The sequence below is a fragment of the Nyctibius grandis genome, chromosome 7 (assembly GCF_013368605.1).
Source record: "Nyctibius grandis isolate bNycGra1 chromosome 7, bNycGra1.pri, whole genome shotgun sequence".
NCBI lineage: Eukaryota > Metazoa > Chordata > Aves > Nyctibiiformes > Nyctibiidae > Nyctibius > Nyctibius grandis.
Window position 1 is genome coordinate 56,358,178 of NC_090664.1, and position 18,024 is coordinate 56,376,201.

Genomic DNA, 18,024 nt, shown 5'->3' on the forward strand with positions numbered 1-18,024 from the left:
TGAGACATTCTCCTCTCTATGTCCTCTAGTTCCTAGTTTACTCAGTCCTGTCAAAATAGGAACCATTAACTGCTTCCAAGGCTCTATAAGAGCCCAGAGTTTTAATGTTTTGTGTAATGTGGACAGGAGCTGCTTGCTAGCCATGCACAGACCTTCAACATCTGGGCATTCAATGTCTGGAAAAATGTCAGCTGTTACTGTCGTGGTGTGGATTTTGATCAGCAGCCTGGAGCTGACAGATTTTACTGTTTATTACTTATCCCCAAGCTATTTACTTCCCTTTAACACTCTAAACTCTGCACTCAAATGCTGATGTGGTTATTTTTTAATGAAGCACCTTTTCACTGTTTAAGTTTGCTTAACAGATAACTGCCTGACGGCTTTTCACTTTTAACTTCTTGTTTGCACAGCAGTGAGGCTTGTCGTAATTAAAGCCCCTTTTCAGTTATTCTGGTCTGCAATATTTATTCTTCAGAAAAAATACCAAAGAAATCATTTTGCATGACTGAGTGATTGAAGGAAACACTTCAAGTGCTCTTCAGTAACACAGGTTTTTAAAATTAACTGTAGAATTTTCTGGCTTTTTTATCCACCATCTCTCAACGTTCAAAACTTCAGTGACCCTCGTGAACAGCTCTGAGTCACTTCTCCTGGTGCCAACACTTTGCATCCCTTAGTGCCAACTCAGAATCTGCACAGAGCAGCTACAGAGCAAGGTCTCAAATAAGCAGCCATGAATTTGTCTCACAGAAGTATTTTGAGCACCGCCCCCCCCCAACTGAAATGCCCCAGATAATGAAAAGCTACGCTGAAAATTCCTTCTCCTCCTTATCTAACTAATGTGTGTGCAAATCACAAATTAGCTAAGAAAATATTCAGCATCTGAGGAGCAGACCAGAGGTTTTTCAGACACTAGACCCTCTATAGTATTGCAGCTGACAAACAAAATATAACTGCAATGGCAACATCTAAAATAGCATGAGAAAGAACTGACCAACAACTTGTTGCTCATTAAAAAAACTTGTTTTAAATTTCAGACTCAGGTTTTATGTACAGAATTTGCAAAAAGATAAGGAAAAGCCTCTGTAAATATCTAAAAAAAAAAGCTGGTTAGTTCAAGCTTTCATGGCCACATGTAGACTAATAATTATTAGGTCAATCAAAGACACTTTGAAAAATAAAGACTGTGTCCTAATTTAAGCAGTTTTACCCTGATGTGCACGTAGGTTGTATAACTGCTCCGCAGTGGCTTTTGCACCCTCCTACTTCTCAAACTCCTGTAGCCACGCATGCTCTAGCTCAGAAAAGAATGCAACTTTTAGCCAAGATTTGTCAACATGAATTCTTAGGCATAAAATGTACCACAAAGAAATATTTGAAGTTGTTTTGAGGTAGAATAAAGTTGGATCTGCTGATCTTGGTGCATGCAAAAGTTGTCTATAGGATTGGAACATAGCCGGGAAAATTTTAGCATATAAAAGGGGGCATTTCACAAATTTATGGCTTATCAAAAACTGTATTATACAGAAGCAATTATTCATAACTATACTGCTTTGCCACGCAGACCTTAATGCCCCTCAAATATCCTACGCCCATAGTCAGTGAAATCAACAGTGACTTTGTCACTGGTTTCAGTGGGCACAGGGTGTTACCAGAACAGCACCTGCAGAAGTTCCCAGGTAGGAACATCAGGGAAAATCTTCATTTTTAACTAAAAGTTTCATGTTTCAAAAGACTGGCCTTAGATGTGCTTTGGAAACTTTTTTTTTGCGGTATGACTTTCTTCCACCAAATTATTTATCAGCTCTAGTCCTAGAGACGATCTTAAGAGCTTATCTCCCAGGGGATCAGAACTTCTTTGTAATTTGCTTCTTTATTAAAATAATCAGGGCTTGAAAATAACTTTTTTTTTTATTGCTCACAATCTTTGCTACTTGCATGAAGAGCACGTAGCACATTTCCATGTCTTTCTTGTGTCTTTTGCATACTTCTTTGTTCATCTGCCTTCAGCAAGTTCATGTTCTGAAAATAGAAAAGCAAGAGACTGGAGGTAAAAGGGAATTAACAGTTTATTTCAGCTCAGGAGGAAAAAAAGCCTAAAACCATAAAAAACCAAACATATGGTAGTTATTGTTTGGGAAGATTAAGGAAATCAAGGAGATGTGTTTTCAAATTTAATTTTGGAAAGGAATTTCTGTGGACCTACTGTAATTTAATTTCTCATAGCTTTGTTTCTTGGTTTACCATTTTAGAGTGAGACAAATAATACCCTTCTATTTTATAAGAGCATTTCACAACTAAATAATTCTGTGCTATATTTTCTTTATGTTGTGTGATAGCTTACCATGCAAATATCCCCAAAGGAGCACCAAACCTCTGTGACAACTCCAGAGACAGGCTTCCTTAGGGACTACTTGCACAATCACGTGTTATTAGACATAATAAAGAATGACAGAATCTGGCTGTTAAAGGTTAAATCAATCCTTTGATTTCAGTATTGCTACTTTTCTACTGTTTATTCTCAGCGCATTTTTTTTTTAAAATCTAAGACCTCTGAATTTGACGTAACCACAGATACTGCCGCCAAGTGAAATTACTGCAATGAGTTCTGGTTTGTACAACTTTTGGAAAATGTCCAGAAATGTTTTGTTTCTCAGGTGGTGAAGACTGAATAAGAGTGTCCTCACTGCTCAGGAAGCTGGAAAACTTCTTTCCTGAAGTAACAAAAGACATTTTTTTTGCACAAAGCGGTGAGGCTGTGGTTTAGATGGAGACTATGTAAGAGCTGTAGGAATAGCAGAGTGTGTGCAGGGTGTATACCGTGCTAGGAGAGGCTGCCTTCCTCTGCCTTCTCAGAAAACCCATCTCTGTGAGGATGAGAACAAAGTTACTGTTACAGAAGTAATTACACAAATTAAATTAATATGAAGGGGCTACACGAAAAGCTGTTCTAAGCTGCTGGACATCCTCGGTGTGAAATAACTTGGCCTGAAGGATGTAGTAGGCTGAGGATTTATAGAAGCTCACCATGAGCCGGCAATGTGCACTTGCAGCCCAGAAGGCCAGCCGTATCCTGGGCTGCATCACCAGCAGCGTGGCCAGCAGGGCGAGGGAGGGGATTCTGCCCCTCTGCTCTGCTCTCATGAGACCCCCCTGCAGTGCTGCATTCAGCTCTGGGGCCCCCAACAGAAGAAGGACACGGAGATGTTGGAGCGAGTCCAGAGGAGGCCACGAAGATGCTCAGAGGGCTGGAGCACCTCTGCTATGGAGACAGGCTGAGAGAGCTGGGGCTGTTCAGCCTCGAGAAGAGAAGGCTCCGGGGAGACCTTCTAGCGCCTTCCAGTACCTGAAGGGGGTACAGGAAAGCGGGAGAAGGGCTTTTTACAAGGGCAAGTAGTGATAGGATGAGAGGGAATGGTTTTAAACTGAAAGAGGGGAGATTTAGATTAGATATTAGGAAGAAATTCTTTGCTGTGAGGGTGGTGAGACATTGGAACAGGTTGCCCAGAGAAGCTGTGTCTGCCCCCTCCCTGGCAGTGTTCGAGGCCAGGCTGGATGGGGCTTGGAGCAACCTGGTCTAGTGGAAGGTGTCCCTGCCCATGGCAGGGGGTTGGAACTAGATGTTCTTTAAGGTCACCTCCAACCCAAACCATTCTATGATTCTATGATTTAATACTCCTTCCTGAACAGTTTGACACTTCAGTGATTGCTGAAGTTACCATTCCCACACTCTAGGAAGGTCCAACATCCCAAACTCAGAAAAAAATAACCTATGGCCTGCGGTAATAATTAGAATTTCTTTGGTTTAAAATTTTCTTGGGTTCCTAAGCCACAGCTGGGTAAGTTTACACAGGCCTGAGGCTTAGCAAGGGACAGGATCATCCCAGGCTGGCCCTGGGCACGGCCTTGTTTTCATGCAGAAGGACCAGAGCGGTCCTACCACAGCCCCGAGCAACGCATCGCAGAGAACGTTTTCCCATACAAAACACTGAGGTTTATTTGTGCTCAAATATATAAAAATATATATTAAAAAACTATATTTTCCCTTCAGAGGGAGACATTTCTGCAAAACCGCTCAGGCTTCTCAAATAAAAGCGGGGGGTAGTGGGGTGGAAGCACGGCGGGGGGTCCCTCAGCTCCACGGCCATGACGGGGTGACGGCGGTGGAGGGCGATGCCCCCCCACGGGGGGTCACCATGTTTTTTATTCCATAAAGCACCGCCCTCCTCCCCGTGCCCGTTCCCCCGCCTCGGCGAGGGGACGGGACAGGCTCGCCCCGCCGCGCTAAGGGGGAGCGAAACACCCGGCCCTGAGGCGTTCTCCCCTCACAGCGCGGGAGGCGGGAACGCGCGCGGGGGCGGAGCGCGGCGGGGAGGCGGGGCCGTGCCGTGCGGTGCCGGGGCGGGGCGGGGCGGGGCGTGCGGACGGGCCATTGAGTCCGTCAGTTAATGGCGGTCGGGGCCGGCGGCACCTCCTGGCGGGAGGGTGGGGGTAGGGGGGGGCTGAGGGGGACGCGGCGCGGCGAAGGGACAAAGCGCCGGAGTTGCCAGGTAAGGCCGCGGCAGCCCCTTGCCCGGGGGAGAGGATGGGCAGGGCGGGCAGCGCTGACGGGGCTCCCCCCTCCCCCCGCGCTCCTTCCTCCCCACATCGGCTGTTTGTGAGAGGAACACGTTCTCCTCAGCGTGAATTTCCCCCCACCCGCCGCTTCCCGGAGCCCCGCCGCCGGCCCTCCCGCACCCGCGGCCCCTCCGGCGGGGGCTGAGGAGGGGGAAGGTGTGGGCTGGAGTTTCTGGCAGCGCCGGGGCCGTGTAATTGTACCCCTCGGTGCGGACGGAGGGAGGGAGGCGGGCGGGAGGGCCGCGGGGCGGAGCGGGCGGTGCGCGGCCGCTGCCCAGGGCCCCTCTTCTTTGTGTGTCCAGGTGGCGAGGACGAGGGGCTGCGGGGTTGCCCGCGGCCATGGGGGTGCAGGACCGGCCCCAGTGCTTCTTCGAGATAGAAATCAACCGGGAGCCAGGTGAGGCTTGCGGCTCCGGCACGGGCGTTCCTCTCAAGTGTTGTGTTTGTTTTGGGTTTTTTAACCACATTTTTTTGCCTTAATAACTGACTTAAGCTGTTAGCAATGAGTTTGGCCATTGATATGTTGTTTCTAAATTAGTTCTTAGTAACTTTGGATGTTTACTGGGGTGCTGGATGCTTTTTATTCTCCTTTGAAATTGATTTTTATTTGCATACATGGAGAGGTTCGGTGAGGCTGACTAACGCTATTCTGAAGATAAAAAGCATTCGGTAACACAAGTGCTGTCTGGTTATGGTTTATACCTTTACAATTCCATAAACTGTGGAAAATTGGGGCAAGTTGTGAGAAAACTGGAGAGGCACTCCTAGAAGTATTTTAAATCATAGAGTAATTAACACTGGAAAGGGGCGTCAGGAGGTCATCTGGTCTAAATCTTTCCTTCTCCTGCTCAAAATGAGTCTTCTGAATGTAACTGAAGAATTGACCATAGAAGCATAGAATATCTCACCAGGTGGCCTGTTTAAAAAAACAATAATTAAAATAAGTCATATTTTCCCTATGGGAAGTGTAATCGCCCGTAAATGGTAGACTGTGAGCTTTAATCCTGGAATAGCTGCTTGATTCTCTCTTATGTTTTCCCCACACTGTAAAAATGGTCGTACAGATGACTTACCCATCTTTTTGAACATTAATTAATCCATATATATTAGTTGTCTCACGTATACTCAGTGCTTTATATTGCTACTATTTGTCTCTCAGAAAAATGAATAAATGTGATGGCTTCATTATGCTTTCACTTTCATTTTCTGCCTTAATGTTTTTCTGAAAGCCTTGGAAATAAGAGTTTATATCTCTGCATTTTCAAATTTCAGTTGCATTCAAATGTAACTGTAACCCATTTGGCTTGCTTTTTATATTTACCAAAAATGTCAAAAGAAAGATTCAGTTCTCACTTCAGTGACCTGATAGGGCATATCTATAAATCTGTGGCTATTGTAACTTCTGTTTGGGTTATTTTAATTAACAGTGTCTTTTCTGAATACTTTCATTGAAGAGAAAAATATTAATGTAAATGGACTTTTAACATTTTCTGTTGCTTAAATTCAGATTTACTATGGAATGAAACTACTAAAAATGCTTTAGGTTGGGTAGGTTTCCAGTTTAGGAATGGTAGTTTGATGGGATCGATTTATATGAAGACAATTCATTCTCCATCTCACGTGCTTTTAATCTTTGTTAGGGTTTTTTGTTTTGACTCTCCATCTGAGGAATATCTTCCTGCACTGTTTTCTTCTGCTCTTTCTTTATGCGTGCATTCCTGCTCCCATTTCATAATACCTCTTGTTGCCTTCCTTGTCCCCTCCTCAGCCTTCTGAAAGTGGATTACCTTGTTTTCCCTCACATCTGCTTGGGTTTGATGACTGATAGCGGTGTCCGAGAGGAATTGCAGCGTTAGTGTTCTTGGTGGTGCAGAGCTTTCATTACCTGGAGTAATGGCACAGGAGCTTTGGCTCTGTTTGTGGCTGTCTATATTTATTTTCTCTTTAAGGTAACAGGGATCTCGTAGCTGTATGTCAAATGCAGAGCCGTGCTGTTTTTATTGCATCTGATTAATGACTTGTATTTTTTGCAGGAAAGTGTTCCAATTTGTAAAATGTTGGTGTTGGTACTTGCGTGTAATCTGGTTATACGACTTTATTCCAGTGTCTTTGTTCATTCACTATGCAACTATGTCTTGGGATTTGAGGTTATATTTAAAAAGCTTAAACACTGCTCTTTTAGCTGTAAGGTGACCTTCAAAAGCTGAGTCAAGTGTGAATGATAAAGCAGTGCTTCCAGTTGACATGAAGCACTAACTCTGAGAGATGTACTCTCCTGCTGATACTAGCGAGGTACTATTTTTAACTTCTAAACTGTCAGCAGATCTCCAAAGTAAAATTTTACTTATTTGACTTTAATACAATAAGCCGATCTACTTGTTCATTTTTATTAGATGTAGGGAGAAAGAACTGGGGAAAAGAATAATCCTGCATTTTGTTGCTAGCCAAGAAATAAGACATTGCCCCCACCCTGTCTGCACTGAAAAGCTGAACTAACATCTGTCGACAAAATGCAGAGGATAAGAGGACGTGCCTCTCGCTGGAGACATCTCTTTGCCTGCGGAATGCAAAACTGTGTCATTTTTGATGGTGTAGATTGCTTGGAGTCCAAAAATGTTCCCCATGCAGCTGCCAGCTCTTAGCTTTCCCCTTACAGACTTTGCTTACCAAATGTTTGTACAGATACCTGTAGCAATTAAAAATGAGGGAGCAGTGCAGAGACTAGATGAGCAGGAGCAGCAAAAGGCGGGGGGGAGTGCAGAGCTGGAATTAGTTTTACTGTTTAACTAGATCCCTTACAATATTCACTCCTGTATTTTCTAGCTTTGGTTGTGCTTTCAGAAACTGTATTACAGCTTTTGTGTCCATATTTTAATTTTGGCTACAGAATCTTGGACTAAAACTTGGTGCCTGCTTGTATGTGCCTCTTGCAGTTTTGCAAACTTTGTAGGCTTTGTATCAGTGCTTTTTAACTCTAAATTTAGGCTGCTTTTAGTAAGTTGCCTGTTAAGCATTTTTTTATGAATGCATGCCGTGGTTGATAATTTTTAAAGAGCAAATGGAAAATAAATTAGTAATTAGCATTTATTTTGATACTGGCACAGACAGCACCTCTCCCTTCTTCTGGGTCACCCCTACCAATGGATTTGGACACCTACAGCATGCACATAGGAGTGAACTACTTAGAGTACGCCAAGAATTTGGGAATGGCAGCAGATGCCTATTTAAATAATTCTGTCTTTTCTCTGTGATGCAAAATCTGTGTGGAGCTTCAGTCTTTCAGGTACCATGACAGAACAGATGTCCCACTGGGATGTCACATACATACTCTGCTGCTGTAGCTGTTCATGTGGTCATCCAAAATATTTTTCACACACCTCCCCTCCCTGCTCCCCCTGACTGGCTTTGTCCATCATGAAGTATGTTATATTTACTCATTTTTGCTTTGTTTCATTCTTATTCACAGAAGAATTTTCCTTCTTCTCATCTTTTTTTTATTATTATTTTTTTTTCCTCATGTCTTCTGTTATTGTTTGACCCCACACTCACTTTTTCATTCCACTTCAGTTTCGTTCCTTCCTGGAGTATGTCTCTTCCCTTATCAGTCAGTCTGTTCTTTCATTACTTCTCTCCTTCCAGTCACTTTTGCCTCAAGTTTGGTCTATTTTGGGATTTCAGCTGCTCTGAATTTATGTGAAATAAGCTCCACTGCAAAAGCCATTGTAGTACTGTGCCTGCGTGAGCAGAACCAGGGAGGCCTCTTGGGGTTTTTGTTACCCTACCTGAAGACAGAAACTGTTCTCAACTGGCTTCCCATTAATGTTTGATCCTTTGAAGGGAAAAAGTTATAGACGGGCAGAAAATAGATCAGCACTTTGATTCTGTCCGTGAATCAGTTGGCAATGCAGCTGGGGGCTGTACAAGAGGGCGTGCTGCAGGGGGGACCCCTATCAGAGGGCGTCTAAGGGAGGGGAGATGCAGATTTGGAGGGAACTGGTTTAATACAATCATTGTATTAAATACAATTGTAATCCAATCATCATATAGGATTGTTGTTGTCAGTGCAGAATGAAATACCCTGAAGACTTACCTTGAGGTCTAGAACAAATTGGATTAGCAAATGGAAGACCAAACTGATCAGCCTCTACTGCTAGGAGAAGGCAAAGAGTAGTGTCTCAGTTGCATTTCTGTGTGAAACTGAAGACAGTAAATTTTGGTTGTGTACAGTACTGAAATACATTTGCTTTTGTGGAGACCACGGAAGGCTGGAATGGAGGGAGCTTCAGGGGGTATTTGTGGAGGACTGGGTTTGGTAGAGAGCTGGAGAAAGAAATTTACACAAAGAGTATGAGGTGGGGTGAGGAAGGGTTAACAAAGTGTTAATGTGTCAAGACTTTATAGATCCCTGCTCAGGGGAATTGGGACATCCATTGTTTTAACAGATTTTTTTAAATAAAATCTGTTCTTCTTCCACAGTAAGCTTTTATTTTTCTGTAGCCACATTTCTACTTAAAGGAATCTTTTTAAATTTAGATGACTTATACGATCATTTTAGTGAGCAGTTATTCAGACTTATATGTGAATCTATCTTAAGCCTTTGGGCCTCTGGCAGACTTCCTGGTCTGTAAGGGATGTGTATCACCCTCTTAATGGTTGTAATCCCTGCTTTCTCCTTCAGCAGGATATTCCTGTTGATATACTGGGAAAAGTGCTGCAGTGGCTTCTTACTTGGTTTGCTCTAAGCAACTGGGAAAAGGCAAAACCAATATATTTAAATTTAATTTTGAATAACTAGGTTTATTTTGGGGGTGTCTATTTAAAATTGACACCGTTATGGCCTAAACATAACATAATCTAGCAAAACAGTTTATATTACATGGAAAATATACATTCAAGCAACATGTGTTGGCTCCCAAGGTTGTTTCTGAAAAGTTAAGCTGCTAAATTGGAGGAAATCGCTGGATAAACATTTGAGATCAATGATCATTTTGATAAACTTTGCTAGCAGGAGCCCTTATTGTAGTGTAGGATGGATGTTCCTACCCTGAATTTATACCACTTGATTTGAATCAAGTACTAGTTCTTCCTCAGCTGAAAAATTGATCAGAGGTTCAAAAACAAAACAAAAGCAAAAAAAATTTCATCTTTCATTGAAAATAAAGTTCTGAAATTTCTGGTCGTTATGCTTTCTGGTTTCTGTAATTGGTATAGCTCATTAGCTACAGATAGCGCCTATGAAATCCAACTTCAAAGCATCTTAGACTTTGTATGTGCATCACCTACTGTATGTAATTACCAGTAATGTAAATACTTCCTTCATCACTAATTTCTATCACAAAATATCTTTAAAAAATAGGTTAAAAGCCTGCTAAGAAATAAGTGTACTTTATCAAAGTATTGTTTTACAAATAATAGGCAAATGTTAAGTTATGGCTGGATAAATTTCTATGGATAAAAAGTCCAGTAATGTAGTGTAAAATCTGCGCTGTGGTACAGACAAACATGTCTTCATAGCTATGAGCTGGTGAGAATCAGTTTTCTATTGAGAACAGCACTAAATTAAAATTAAAGAAATATCCTGCCTGCTGATGCATTAAAATAAAGATTGTAATAGTTTGTATAACTTCCTTGTGGTACTGGAAGATTTGCATCTCAAGTTAGGTGAGAGTTTCATTGTTAAAAATATAATCGGAGCATTTTTTGCTTTAGTCTCGCAGTGAGGTATCTCCACAGGCTCCTCTCGTGGCTAAAGCTGACTGAGGAGTCTGGGTGGGTTTGAGCTGACCTACTTGAATAACTCTTCTTAGCAATTTTTTGTTTGTTTGTTTTAATTTACTGTTCGAGTCTTATGGTTAATCACAGAAAACTTGTTCCCTAATCAGATAACTTTTGTATCAGGGAAATGAAGCTGGAGAAAGTATTGGACATTTTCTCTCTACAGTGAAAGTGGATCATTTCAGAGAAGAGGTGTCTAAATCTGAGGAAATTAGTAGCACCTCAAATGTTTTTTTTTTATCTGTGTTATGTCAGCATATACCTCAGCTCCAAGTTTAAAATTAGATTTTTATTTTTTGAGGGAAGAGGTAAGAGATTTGTAGGTTCTAAGCATACTTTTTGTACAGATTCTTATTTTTTTATCATCAGTTGTTAGTTCATATGTATTTGTCTGATCAAGGTGTGAAAATGTATTTGATCTGGCACATGTAATTGACTGTTAGTGGAAAACAGAACCTTTCAGTGATAAAGTTATTTGTGCAGTTTAGGTGAAATACAGATAGTGACCCACCAGATGGATACACAGTACGTGGTTTGTGTGTTATAAGGAACATTTTATATAGCTGGATATAACAAGGCAAGCAGTTCTTTAGGTTATATGGAGGAGAGATATCCTTGTCTTTTAAACTGGATCTATAGTCTTTTGATGTTTTATGTGTGCATTACAAACAGTTTGTAGGAGTTGAAAGGCATGGGAAGCTAGCAGGCATCGTTATTTACAAGGCACTAGTGAAAGGCACTGTTGAAATCACGATACCTTAGTTACAAATGTCTTTTTCCGTGTTTGTTCTGCCTTGACATCTTCAAGAACGACATCACAGAATCAATCAGGTTGGAAGAGCCCTCTGGGATCGAGTCCAACCATTGCCCTGACACCACCATGTCAACTAGACCAGGGCACTAAGTGCCATGTCCAGTCTTTTCTTAAACCCCTCCAGAGATGGTGACTCCACCACCTCCCTGGGCAGCCCATTCCAATGTCTAATGACCCTTGCTGAGAAGAAATGCTTCCTAATGTCCAACCTGAACCTCCCCTGGCGAAGCTTGAGGCTGTGTCCTCTTGTCCTATTGCTGGTTGCCTGGGAGAAGAGGCCGACTCCCACTTCACTACAACCTCCCTTCAGGTAGTTGTAGACTGCACTAAGGTCACCTCTGAGCCTCCTCTTCTCCAGGCTAAACACCCCCAGCTCCCTCAGCCGTTCCTCGTAGGTCAGACCCTCCAGACCCTTCACCAGCTTGGTCGCCCTCCTCTGGACTCGCTCCAACACCTCAACATCTCTCTTGAAGTGCAGGGCCCAGAACTGAACACAGTACTCAAGGTGTGGCCTCACCAGTGCCGAGTACAGAGGGACAATCACTTCCCTAGACCGGCTGGCTGCACTATTCCTAATAGAGGCCAGGATGCCATTGGCCTTCTTGGCCACCTGGGCACACTGCTGGCTCATGTTTAGCCGGCTGTCGATCAGCACCCCCAGGTCTCTTTCTAACCACTCTTCCCCCAGCCTGTAGCACTGCATGGGGTTGTTGTGGCCCAAGTGTAAGACCCGGCACTTGTTCTGGACACTTCCACCAGAAGCGGTGGTGTCTGTTTAAGGTGCTAAATATGGTGTGGTTTGTGTGGAGGATGGGGACTTGCAACCAGATGGCTTTGCAATTTAGGCCTGAGGGCAAAAGCCCCTTCTGGAAGCCCACAGGCGGTAACACCTCTTGGTTGTTTGGCAGTTGTCACCTTGGTAAATCAGCAGCTGGTCTGTATTTCTCTACTCTTAGCAGAATGGAGGTAGGGACAACTTTTTCTCTGAAAGGCATCGTGTTATTTCACAGAGCGAATGCAAGAGGAAATTGTTGGATTTTTTTTTTTATTTCTCTGCTTTTTGAACCAACAGTTCGCCTTGATGGCAATTGTGTACTTTTGGACAAAGTCCTAAAATTGAACACAGTTTCTTAGGAGGCTCTCAGAATTTTCCTTGGTGACAAAGTATTGAATAAAATACATTTGAACTTGAATTATTATCTTTTTTTTTCTTTAAGGGAAGGAAAAGAGAAGTTAATTCCTGGAGCAGATACTTTTTTAAATTCTTTGCAGTCTTACTGGTGTACACCACTAGAGGGTAGTGCTCACTGACAGACTAATGCTGGCCAACAGTGTGGCTTGTGTGGCTTATTTCACAACCTATAGAGATAACGTTTTCTTTGCTAATTATGTATTTTTTAAAAGATTTCATATATTTGGGAGGTTTTTTGTTTTTTTTTATTTCTTTAGTAATATATGTCCCAGTATCTTGGAAAATAAAACAGAAAATGTGACTCAGTTCTAAAATAGTTTTTCTTTCTATTAAACCACTCTTCAGCATTATTTTAAGTTTTCCAAGGTACAGAGCATAACTACCACCAACAGTGCTGAGAGTGAGAATTCATCTATTCACTTTGCAGAGAGAGAAAGTGGTATTTGATGCATAGTATCTGGCAAGTGGATTGTTAGTCCTGGAGCTGCTGGTGTTGTTCTGCCTCTCTTTCATCTTTCCTATTTGGTTCATCTGTTTTTTTATTTTAAACTAAAGGATTTTAGGCCAAGAGTGCCCATGCGTCTATAATCCTTGACACAGTGTGGGTCTAAGTCAGTTTGACTTTTTAGGTAATGATCACAGGGAAAAGTGTGGAAATGTAGTTATTAATGTATTTGTATAAACATAATACTGGGGGGGGGGGTATGGAAATTTCTCCAGCTCTCCGAGGACCTGTATTTATGGCAAATCTTTTTCAAAACAGAAATTAATTGAGAGGATAAACTATTTTAGTAAATCAGGTTGGCTTTCTAGGTTAAATCAAAATGGAATCATTAGGATTTTTAAAACATTAGATGTAATGATATTACTTAATCTTGCTTTTTTTACAATTATGGTGGTGTTCTTTCCTGCTGCTTGTTTTAGTATATGCATATTTGATGTGTTTTCTTATTCTGCTTGATAAAATAACTTTTTCTCAGAAAATGATATTTTCAAAACATGCTGACTTATTTATATGCGACTTTCTTATATCATTATAAAGAGTTATAAAACTCTTAATTTTTTTTTTTAATCTTTTAGTTGGTCGAATTATGTTTCAGCTCTTCTCAGACATATGTCCGAAGACTTGCAAAAACTTCCTTTGCTTGTGCTCGGGTAAGTAGCATCCTTATGTTTAAGATTCTTCTTGTTTCTTACAATTATAATTTGTTTATGCAAGCATAAACCACAACATAATAATAGTGCTGATCGTTTGTTTTCTGGTAAAAACAAAGCTGAGAGGTGTTAGCGCTGAGGAGGATTTGAATAATCTGTAGCAGGAAATGGTGTGGTATTCTATAACTATGACTTGAGTTAGAGTAGTGGAGATAATACATGAGTACAGAATGCAAAATTCTGAATTTATGCAACAAAAGCTTATTTTTTTTTGTCCCTAATATGGGGCTCCTGTAGGTAGGAGTGATTGACAAGGCTGAGACTATGGTGGAATCATTGATCACTCGAGTCACACAAATGTGATGAAGGCAAGCAATTCTTTTGGATTTATCAGGGCTTTAGGATTTATCAGGAGAGACATTAACTATTAATGTCACGTCACAGTATAATGGTGACATTTGACTTGAGACACTATGTAAAACTTTGAATATGTATATAGATTTTTTTCTTATATAAAATGTTGATTACATATGATAATATTTTGGGTGTATTTCAGGTTCATAGAAGTGCTACACAGGGATCAGAGGACAGGAGCATCTATTAAATCTGAGAAAACTTTTTCATTTTTAGCTAAATGAAGGACTAAAAGGGAATATGATGGTCCCTTAGAAATGCTGGGATTGTTTGGTGGGAGAGAAGAGATCTGTGAAATCAAAGGGACAGCATTGGCAAAAGAATGTCTGGGTATAACGTAGCACCCTCCAGCCCATTTTTTTTTAAGCAGGACTTAACTTTTTTAAAATGCTTTCTAATGATTGGAAGAGTAAGTGTAGTAAGGGTTTGGTGGGGTTTTTTGGTCTGCACTGTTCCTCAGGGATTTTTCAGCTGTAAGTTGAAGATTAATCTTGATTAGGTTATTATAGGCAATGGTGTGTGTTATTTATGCGAAGAATGCCTTCTGTGTCTCTTGGTGGTGTCCTGGTCTTTTATACCTGAATGCTCAGGGACTTGCAATATGCCTTGAATTAACTGCACCAGTGAAGCCTCTACTGTGTATATGTAATAACTCTTTTTCCAAATCATTAAAATGCTCCAGCAGGACTTTCCAGGCAACATTTTAACATCTGGCTTTAGTGAACAGCTTTCAGCTGACTGGTTATGTTAAACAAATTTGTTGATATCCTTATGCGTTAACTTCTTAAAGTTCATCTTGTCAGAGCTCAAATCCCAGAATGTGAAGTGTTCTAGATAATCTCTGTGAAGATTTGCAAGAGCTTTTTAATACTATGAACTTTTGGAAGGTACAGTACATATCTCATATTTTCTGAGGTCTGTGTGGTGATGTCCTCTCTTTTTATTTTACTTTCTGATTTTTTTTTTTTATTATTAAAGAGATACCTAGGGATAGACTGAGAATGGGAAAGAATGGTGCAACCATCATAAAAAAGGGAACTCATTTGGAGTTTATCTTAATCAGAATAGATGACAAAGGATAGGAAATAAAATGCAGTAGCAGACTGAATAGCGTAATGTCTGAGCCTCATGTTCTGTAGCTCTGAAGGACTGTTTAAATCCTTACAGCAGCTTTGCTAGAAGAATATTAGGTGGAGATGAAGGAAAAGGTGTTGGAGATAATGAGGAATGAAACAAACAAGCAGAAGAAAGAACAACTTAAAAAAAAAAAAGTCTGATTTCTTTGTATTGCGTCCGTATTTGAATTCGGCTCTACAGCTGGCTGTACAGGTTTCATTGGTGTCCTCAGCTGGAACCTGACTTTAGTTGGAAGAACATTTGAAAGTAAGCACGAAGTTAGGAAATCTACTCTTGACATCAGACTCACAGACTAAAAAGATACCTGAAACATTTGTTTAGTTCTTGCAATTTGTGTTTGCTACTGTGTACTCCTAGGTTGGAATGATGGTTTGACAGGTATCTTTAAAAATTTGCTAATAAACAGATGATACTTAAGTTCTGCAGGGGAGAGAAGAGCATACAGAAGAACCTGAAGTAATTTCATACCTTTTGGTGAATGTAATGTTTAAGAGAATGAAGTTATATTCATTTCTTTTGCTGGTAGAAGCCATCTCTTCTGCCGTGGTAGTTCTCAAACGTGAACTCAGGGTGGTTGAGCTTGGAGGCTAGGATTGCATGGCTAACATTAATTCTTTTCTTATTTGCACTAATTACATCTGTGTTACTGTTCAGTTTGCCTCAGGTTTTTTTCCTATCACTGTTCCATCTGCCTTTCTGCTTCTCCTTGACAAGTTCTTCCAGTGCACTCGTTACTGCTAATTTATCTGTATTATGCATGCCATTTTCCCTGCCCTCATGCCTTGTACTGTCAGAGCCTCGATTGCCTCAGCATGTAAACTGAACACTCTACGCAAGGATGCTGTCTCCTGCGTGGTACCACAGATGAGAGCTGTGGCCAGGAGCTGTAGGCCAGGCTTAGGGTCATCCACACTCTTCACAGTAGGATCCAGCAGTTCTCTGGTACATAGTTTCTCCCTGTCCCCATGGACTGGTGTAGCATTCAGTTGGACTACTGCTTCTGGGTTTGCCTAGATGGTGTTAGAGGACCTACAAAGCCTATCTTCAGAAGAGCAGCAGTTCTGTGATGGGAGATGAAGGTGTTCTGGTAAGATTGCCTTGACTCCTGGCAACTAGAACGGAGTATGAAGGGTTGCTTTAAATTTTTAGAGTTGTGAGCTGCTGTAGCATCTTCAGAGACCAAATTAGTCATTTGCTTTCAGAAGTCAGGCTCCCCTGACTCCTGCCACTTCTCACAGTAAGATCCATTGGTAGAACTTCAGTCATCATAGAATTGTGAGTTCCTGTCAGGTATATCTTTTGGTCTTCGCAAAAAGATCTTTAAATCATTGGAGGTTTTCTCAATACAGCATCACTTTCTGGGGCTGGCATCTTCTTGTAGCCATATGTGAGGTCTATGCTCATCTAAGGAGGTATATACCTGTATAATAGAGAGGGGATGCTATCCTGTTCTAGACCATATAGTCTACATAACGGCTATTTTAGCAGCAGGTCTGAGCATTGTACACTTCTGTACTACATAAATTTGGGATTCTGCATGGTAGGCCAATCCAGCATGTTCTTTTTCCTTAGACATGGGAGGGTACCCACCTGCATTGTAGCTGTTAAAGGCCCCACACATACATGTGTCCTCACTTATTCTGTTATGGACCTCATAGCAACTTGATTTGGGCTCTGCACTTCCATTGTGTCATTGTGAAGAGGGTTTCACTTGTCTCAAGGCAAGGTGATAGGCCCTGAGAGAAAGCCTGTAGACCAGTGTTTGACATGCTGTGCCCGTTATCATGCCTGCTGCTCCCTCCATAATCTCTGTGAGGCAAGCCAGGAATGTTTTTGTCAGAAACAGATGGAGGAGGACAGGGTGATTCTGGCTGCCTTCCTGCAGCCTGGCACTGTTGTCAAAAATAGACCTGGCTACTGTGAAAGAACACTGTCTGCCTTGACAGCAAGAGGCTCCTTGCATTTAAATTAAAACATCTGGGTTTTGCAGGTCCTTCAGTCAGTCCACCTATTGAATAAGCACAAGCCCATCTGCTCTTTGGTGCTTTGTCAGGAGCTACCCTTCTCATAATCTCAAACGGGAGACCACTATTTGGCACCTAATTCAGAATATCTCAGATTGGGTTGGCAGTGCAGGGTGTTAATAGGGCATGAGAGAAAAGTTTACCTGCCAAAGGGAGAAGGGCACTTCGATAAAGGCCCTTGTGTTGTGGCCTCCTCAGCTAATGGGTTATCTCTTGCAATCACTATGTAAGTTCTCCTTCCAAGTGATTTGCAGCACGTGGAAAGAACTGCTTGGGCAGGAAGAGTGCGAGTAGATGGGGCTCAGACCCATTTTTTTTTCTTTCTCAGACAAAATTCAGGCATATTTCTGGCAAAAAGAATAAGGCAAGAGTTTGGCTATAAATAAAAAAAGAAACTCAGCCCATGGGCTTTGTGCTGGCTGTTGTGGAAAAGTGTCTGAGCTTCGGGAGGTGCTACAGCTCTAACCAGTGGAACAACTGGTCTCGGTCTTTTGCCTGACTGGGAGTCTAATGATTGGTTTTGAAAATCAGAGTGACATAGTACAACTTTTGCAGGAACTTAGACCTCCACCATTTGGCCAGCAGCTTAAGCACATTATCTAAAGTGTCTGTGGCTTATGGGGAGGTAGTTGAGTTATGTGATTTTGCCCACAGTTGTATCGTGCGTGAAAGGAAGGGAACATCACAAGTGTTGCCATTTATTGTGATAGGGACTGTGCTGTCTTGGCGATACTGTAAAGGAGAGTAAGAAAAAAAAAAGGGACTACAGGTTCTGGCTATGGTCTAAAGCTCACCTCTCACCTTAATGTACCAGCTCAATTATGTGGTGAAGTGCAATGCAGGATCCCATTCTGTAAAGGGATTATCCATAGCCTGAGGGACATGCTGAAACATGA

General features: G+C 41.7%; 1 protein-coding gene across 9 annotated transcripts in view; it reads left to right on the forward strand.

The window, feature by feature from the left end:
* The first annotated feature begins 4,467 nt into the window (after positions 1–4,467).
* The window catches only part of NKTR (natural killer cell triggering receptor), a 45,503-nt gene continuing 31,946 nt past the window's right edge, over positions 4,468–18,024 (forward strand). For 8 of the 9 annotated variants that reach the window (XM_068405002.1, XM_068404995.1, XM_068404997.1 and 5 more), the window contains exons 1-3: positions 4,468–4,550; positions 4,920–5,014; positions 13,479–13,553. In XM_068405002.1, coding sequence (XP_068261103.1) covers positions 4,957–5,014; positions 13,479–13,553 — 133 coding nt within the window. In that variant the 5' untranslated portion in view covers positions 4,468–4,550; positions 4,920–4,956. Of the gene's footprint in view, positions 4,551–4,812; positions 4,825–4,919; positions 5,015–13,478; positions 13,554–18,024 lie in introns of those variants that run through there. The other variant, XM_068404996.1, reaches the window with a different exon arrangement.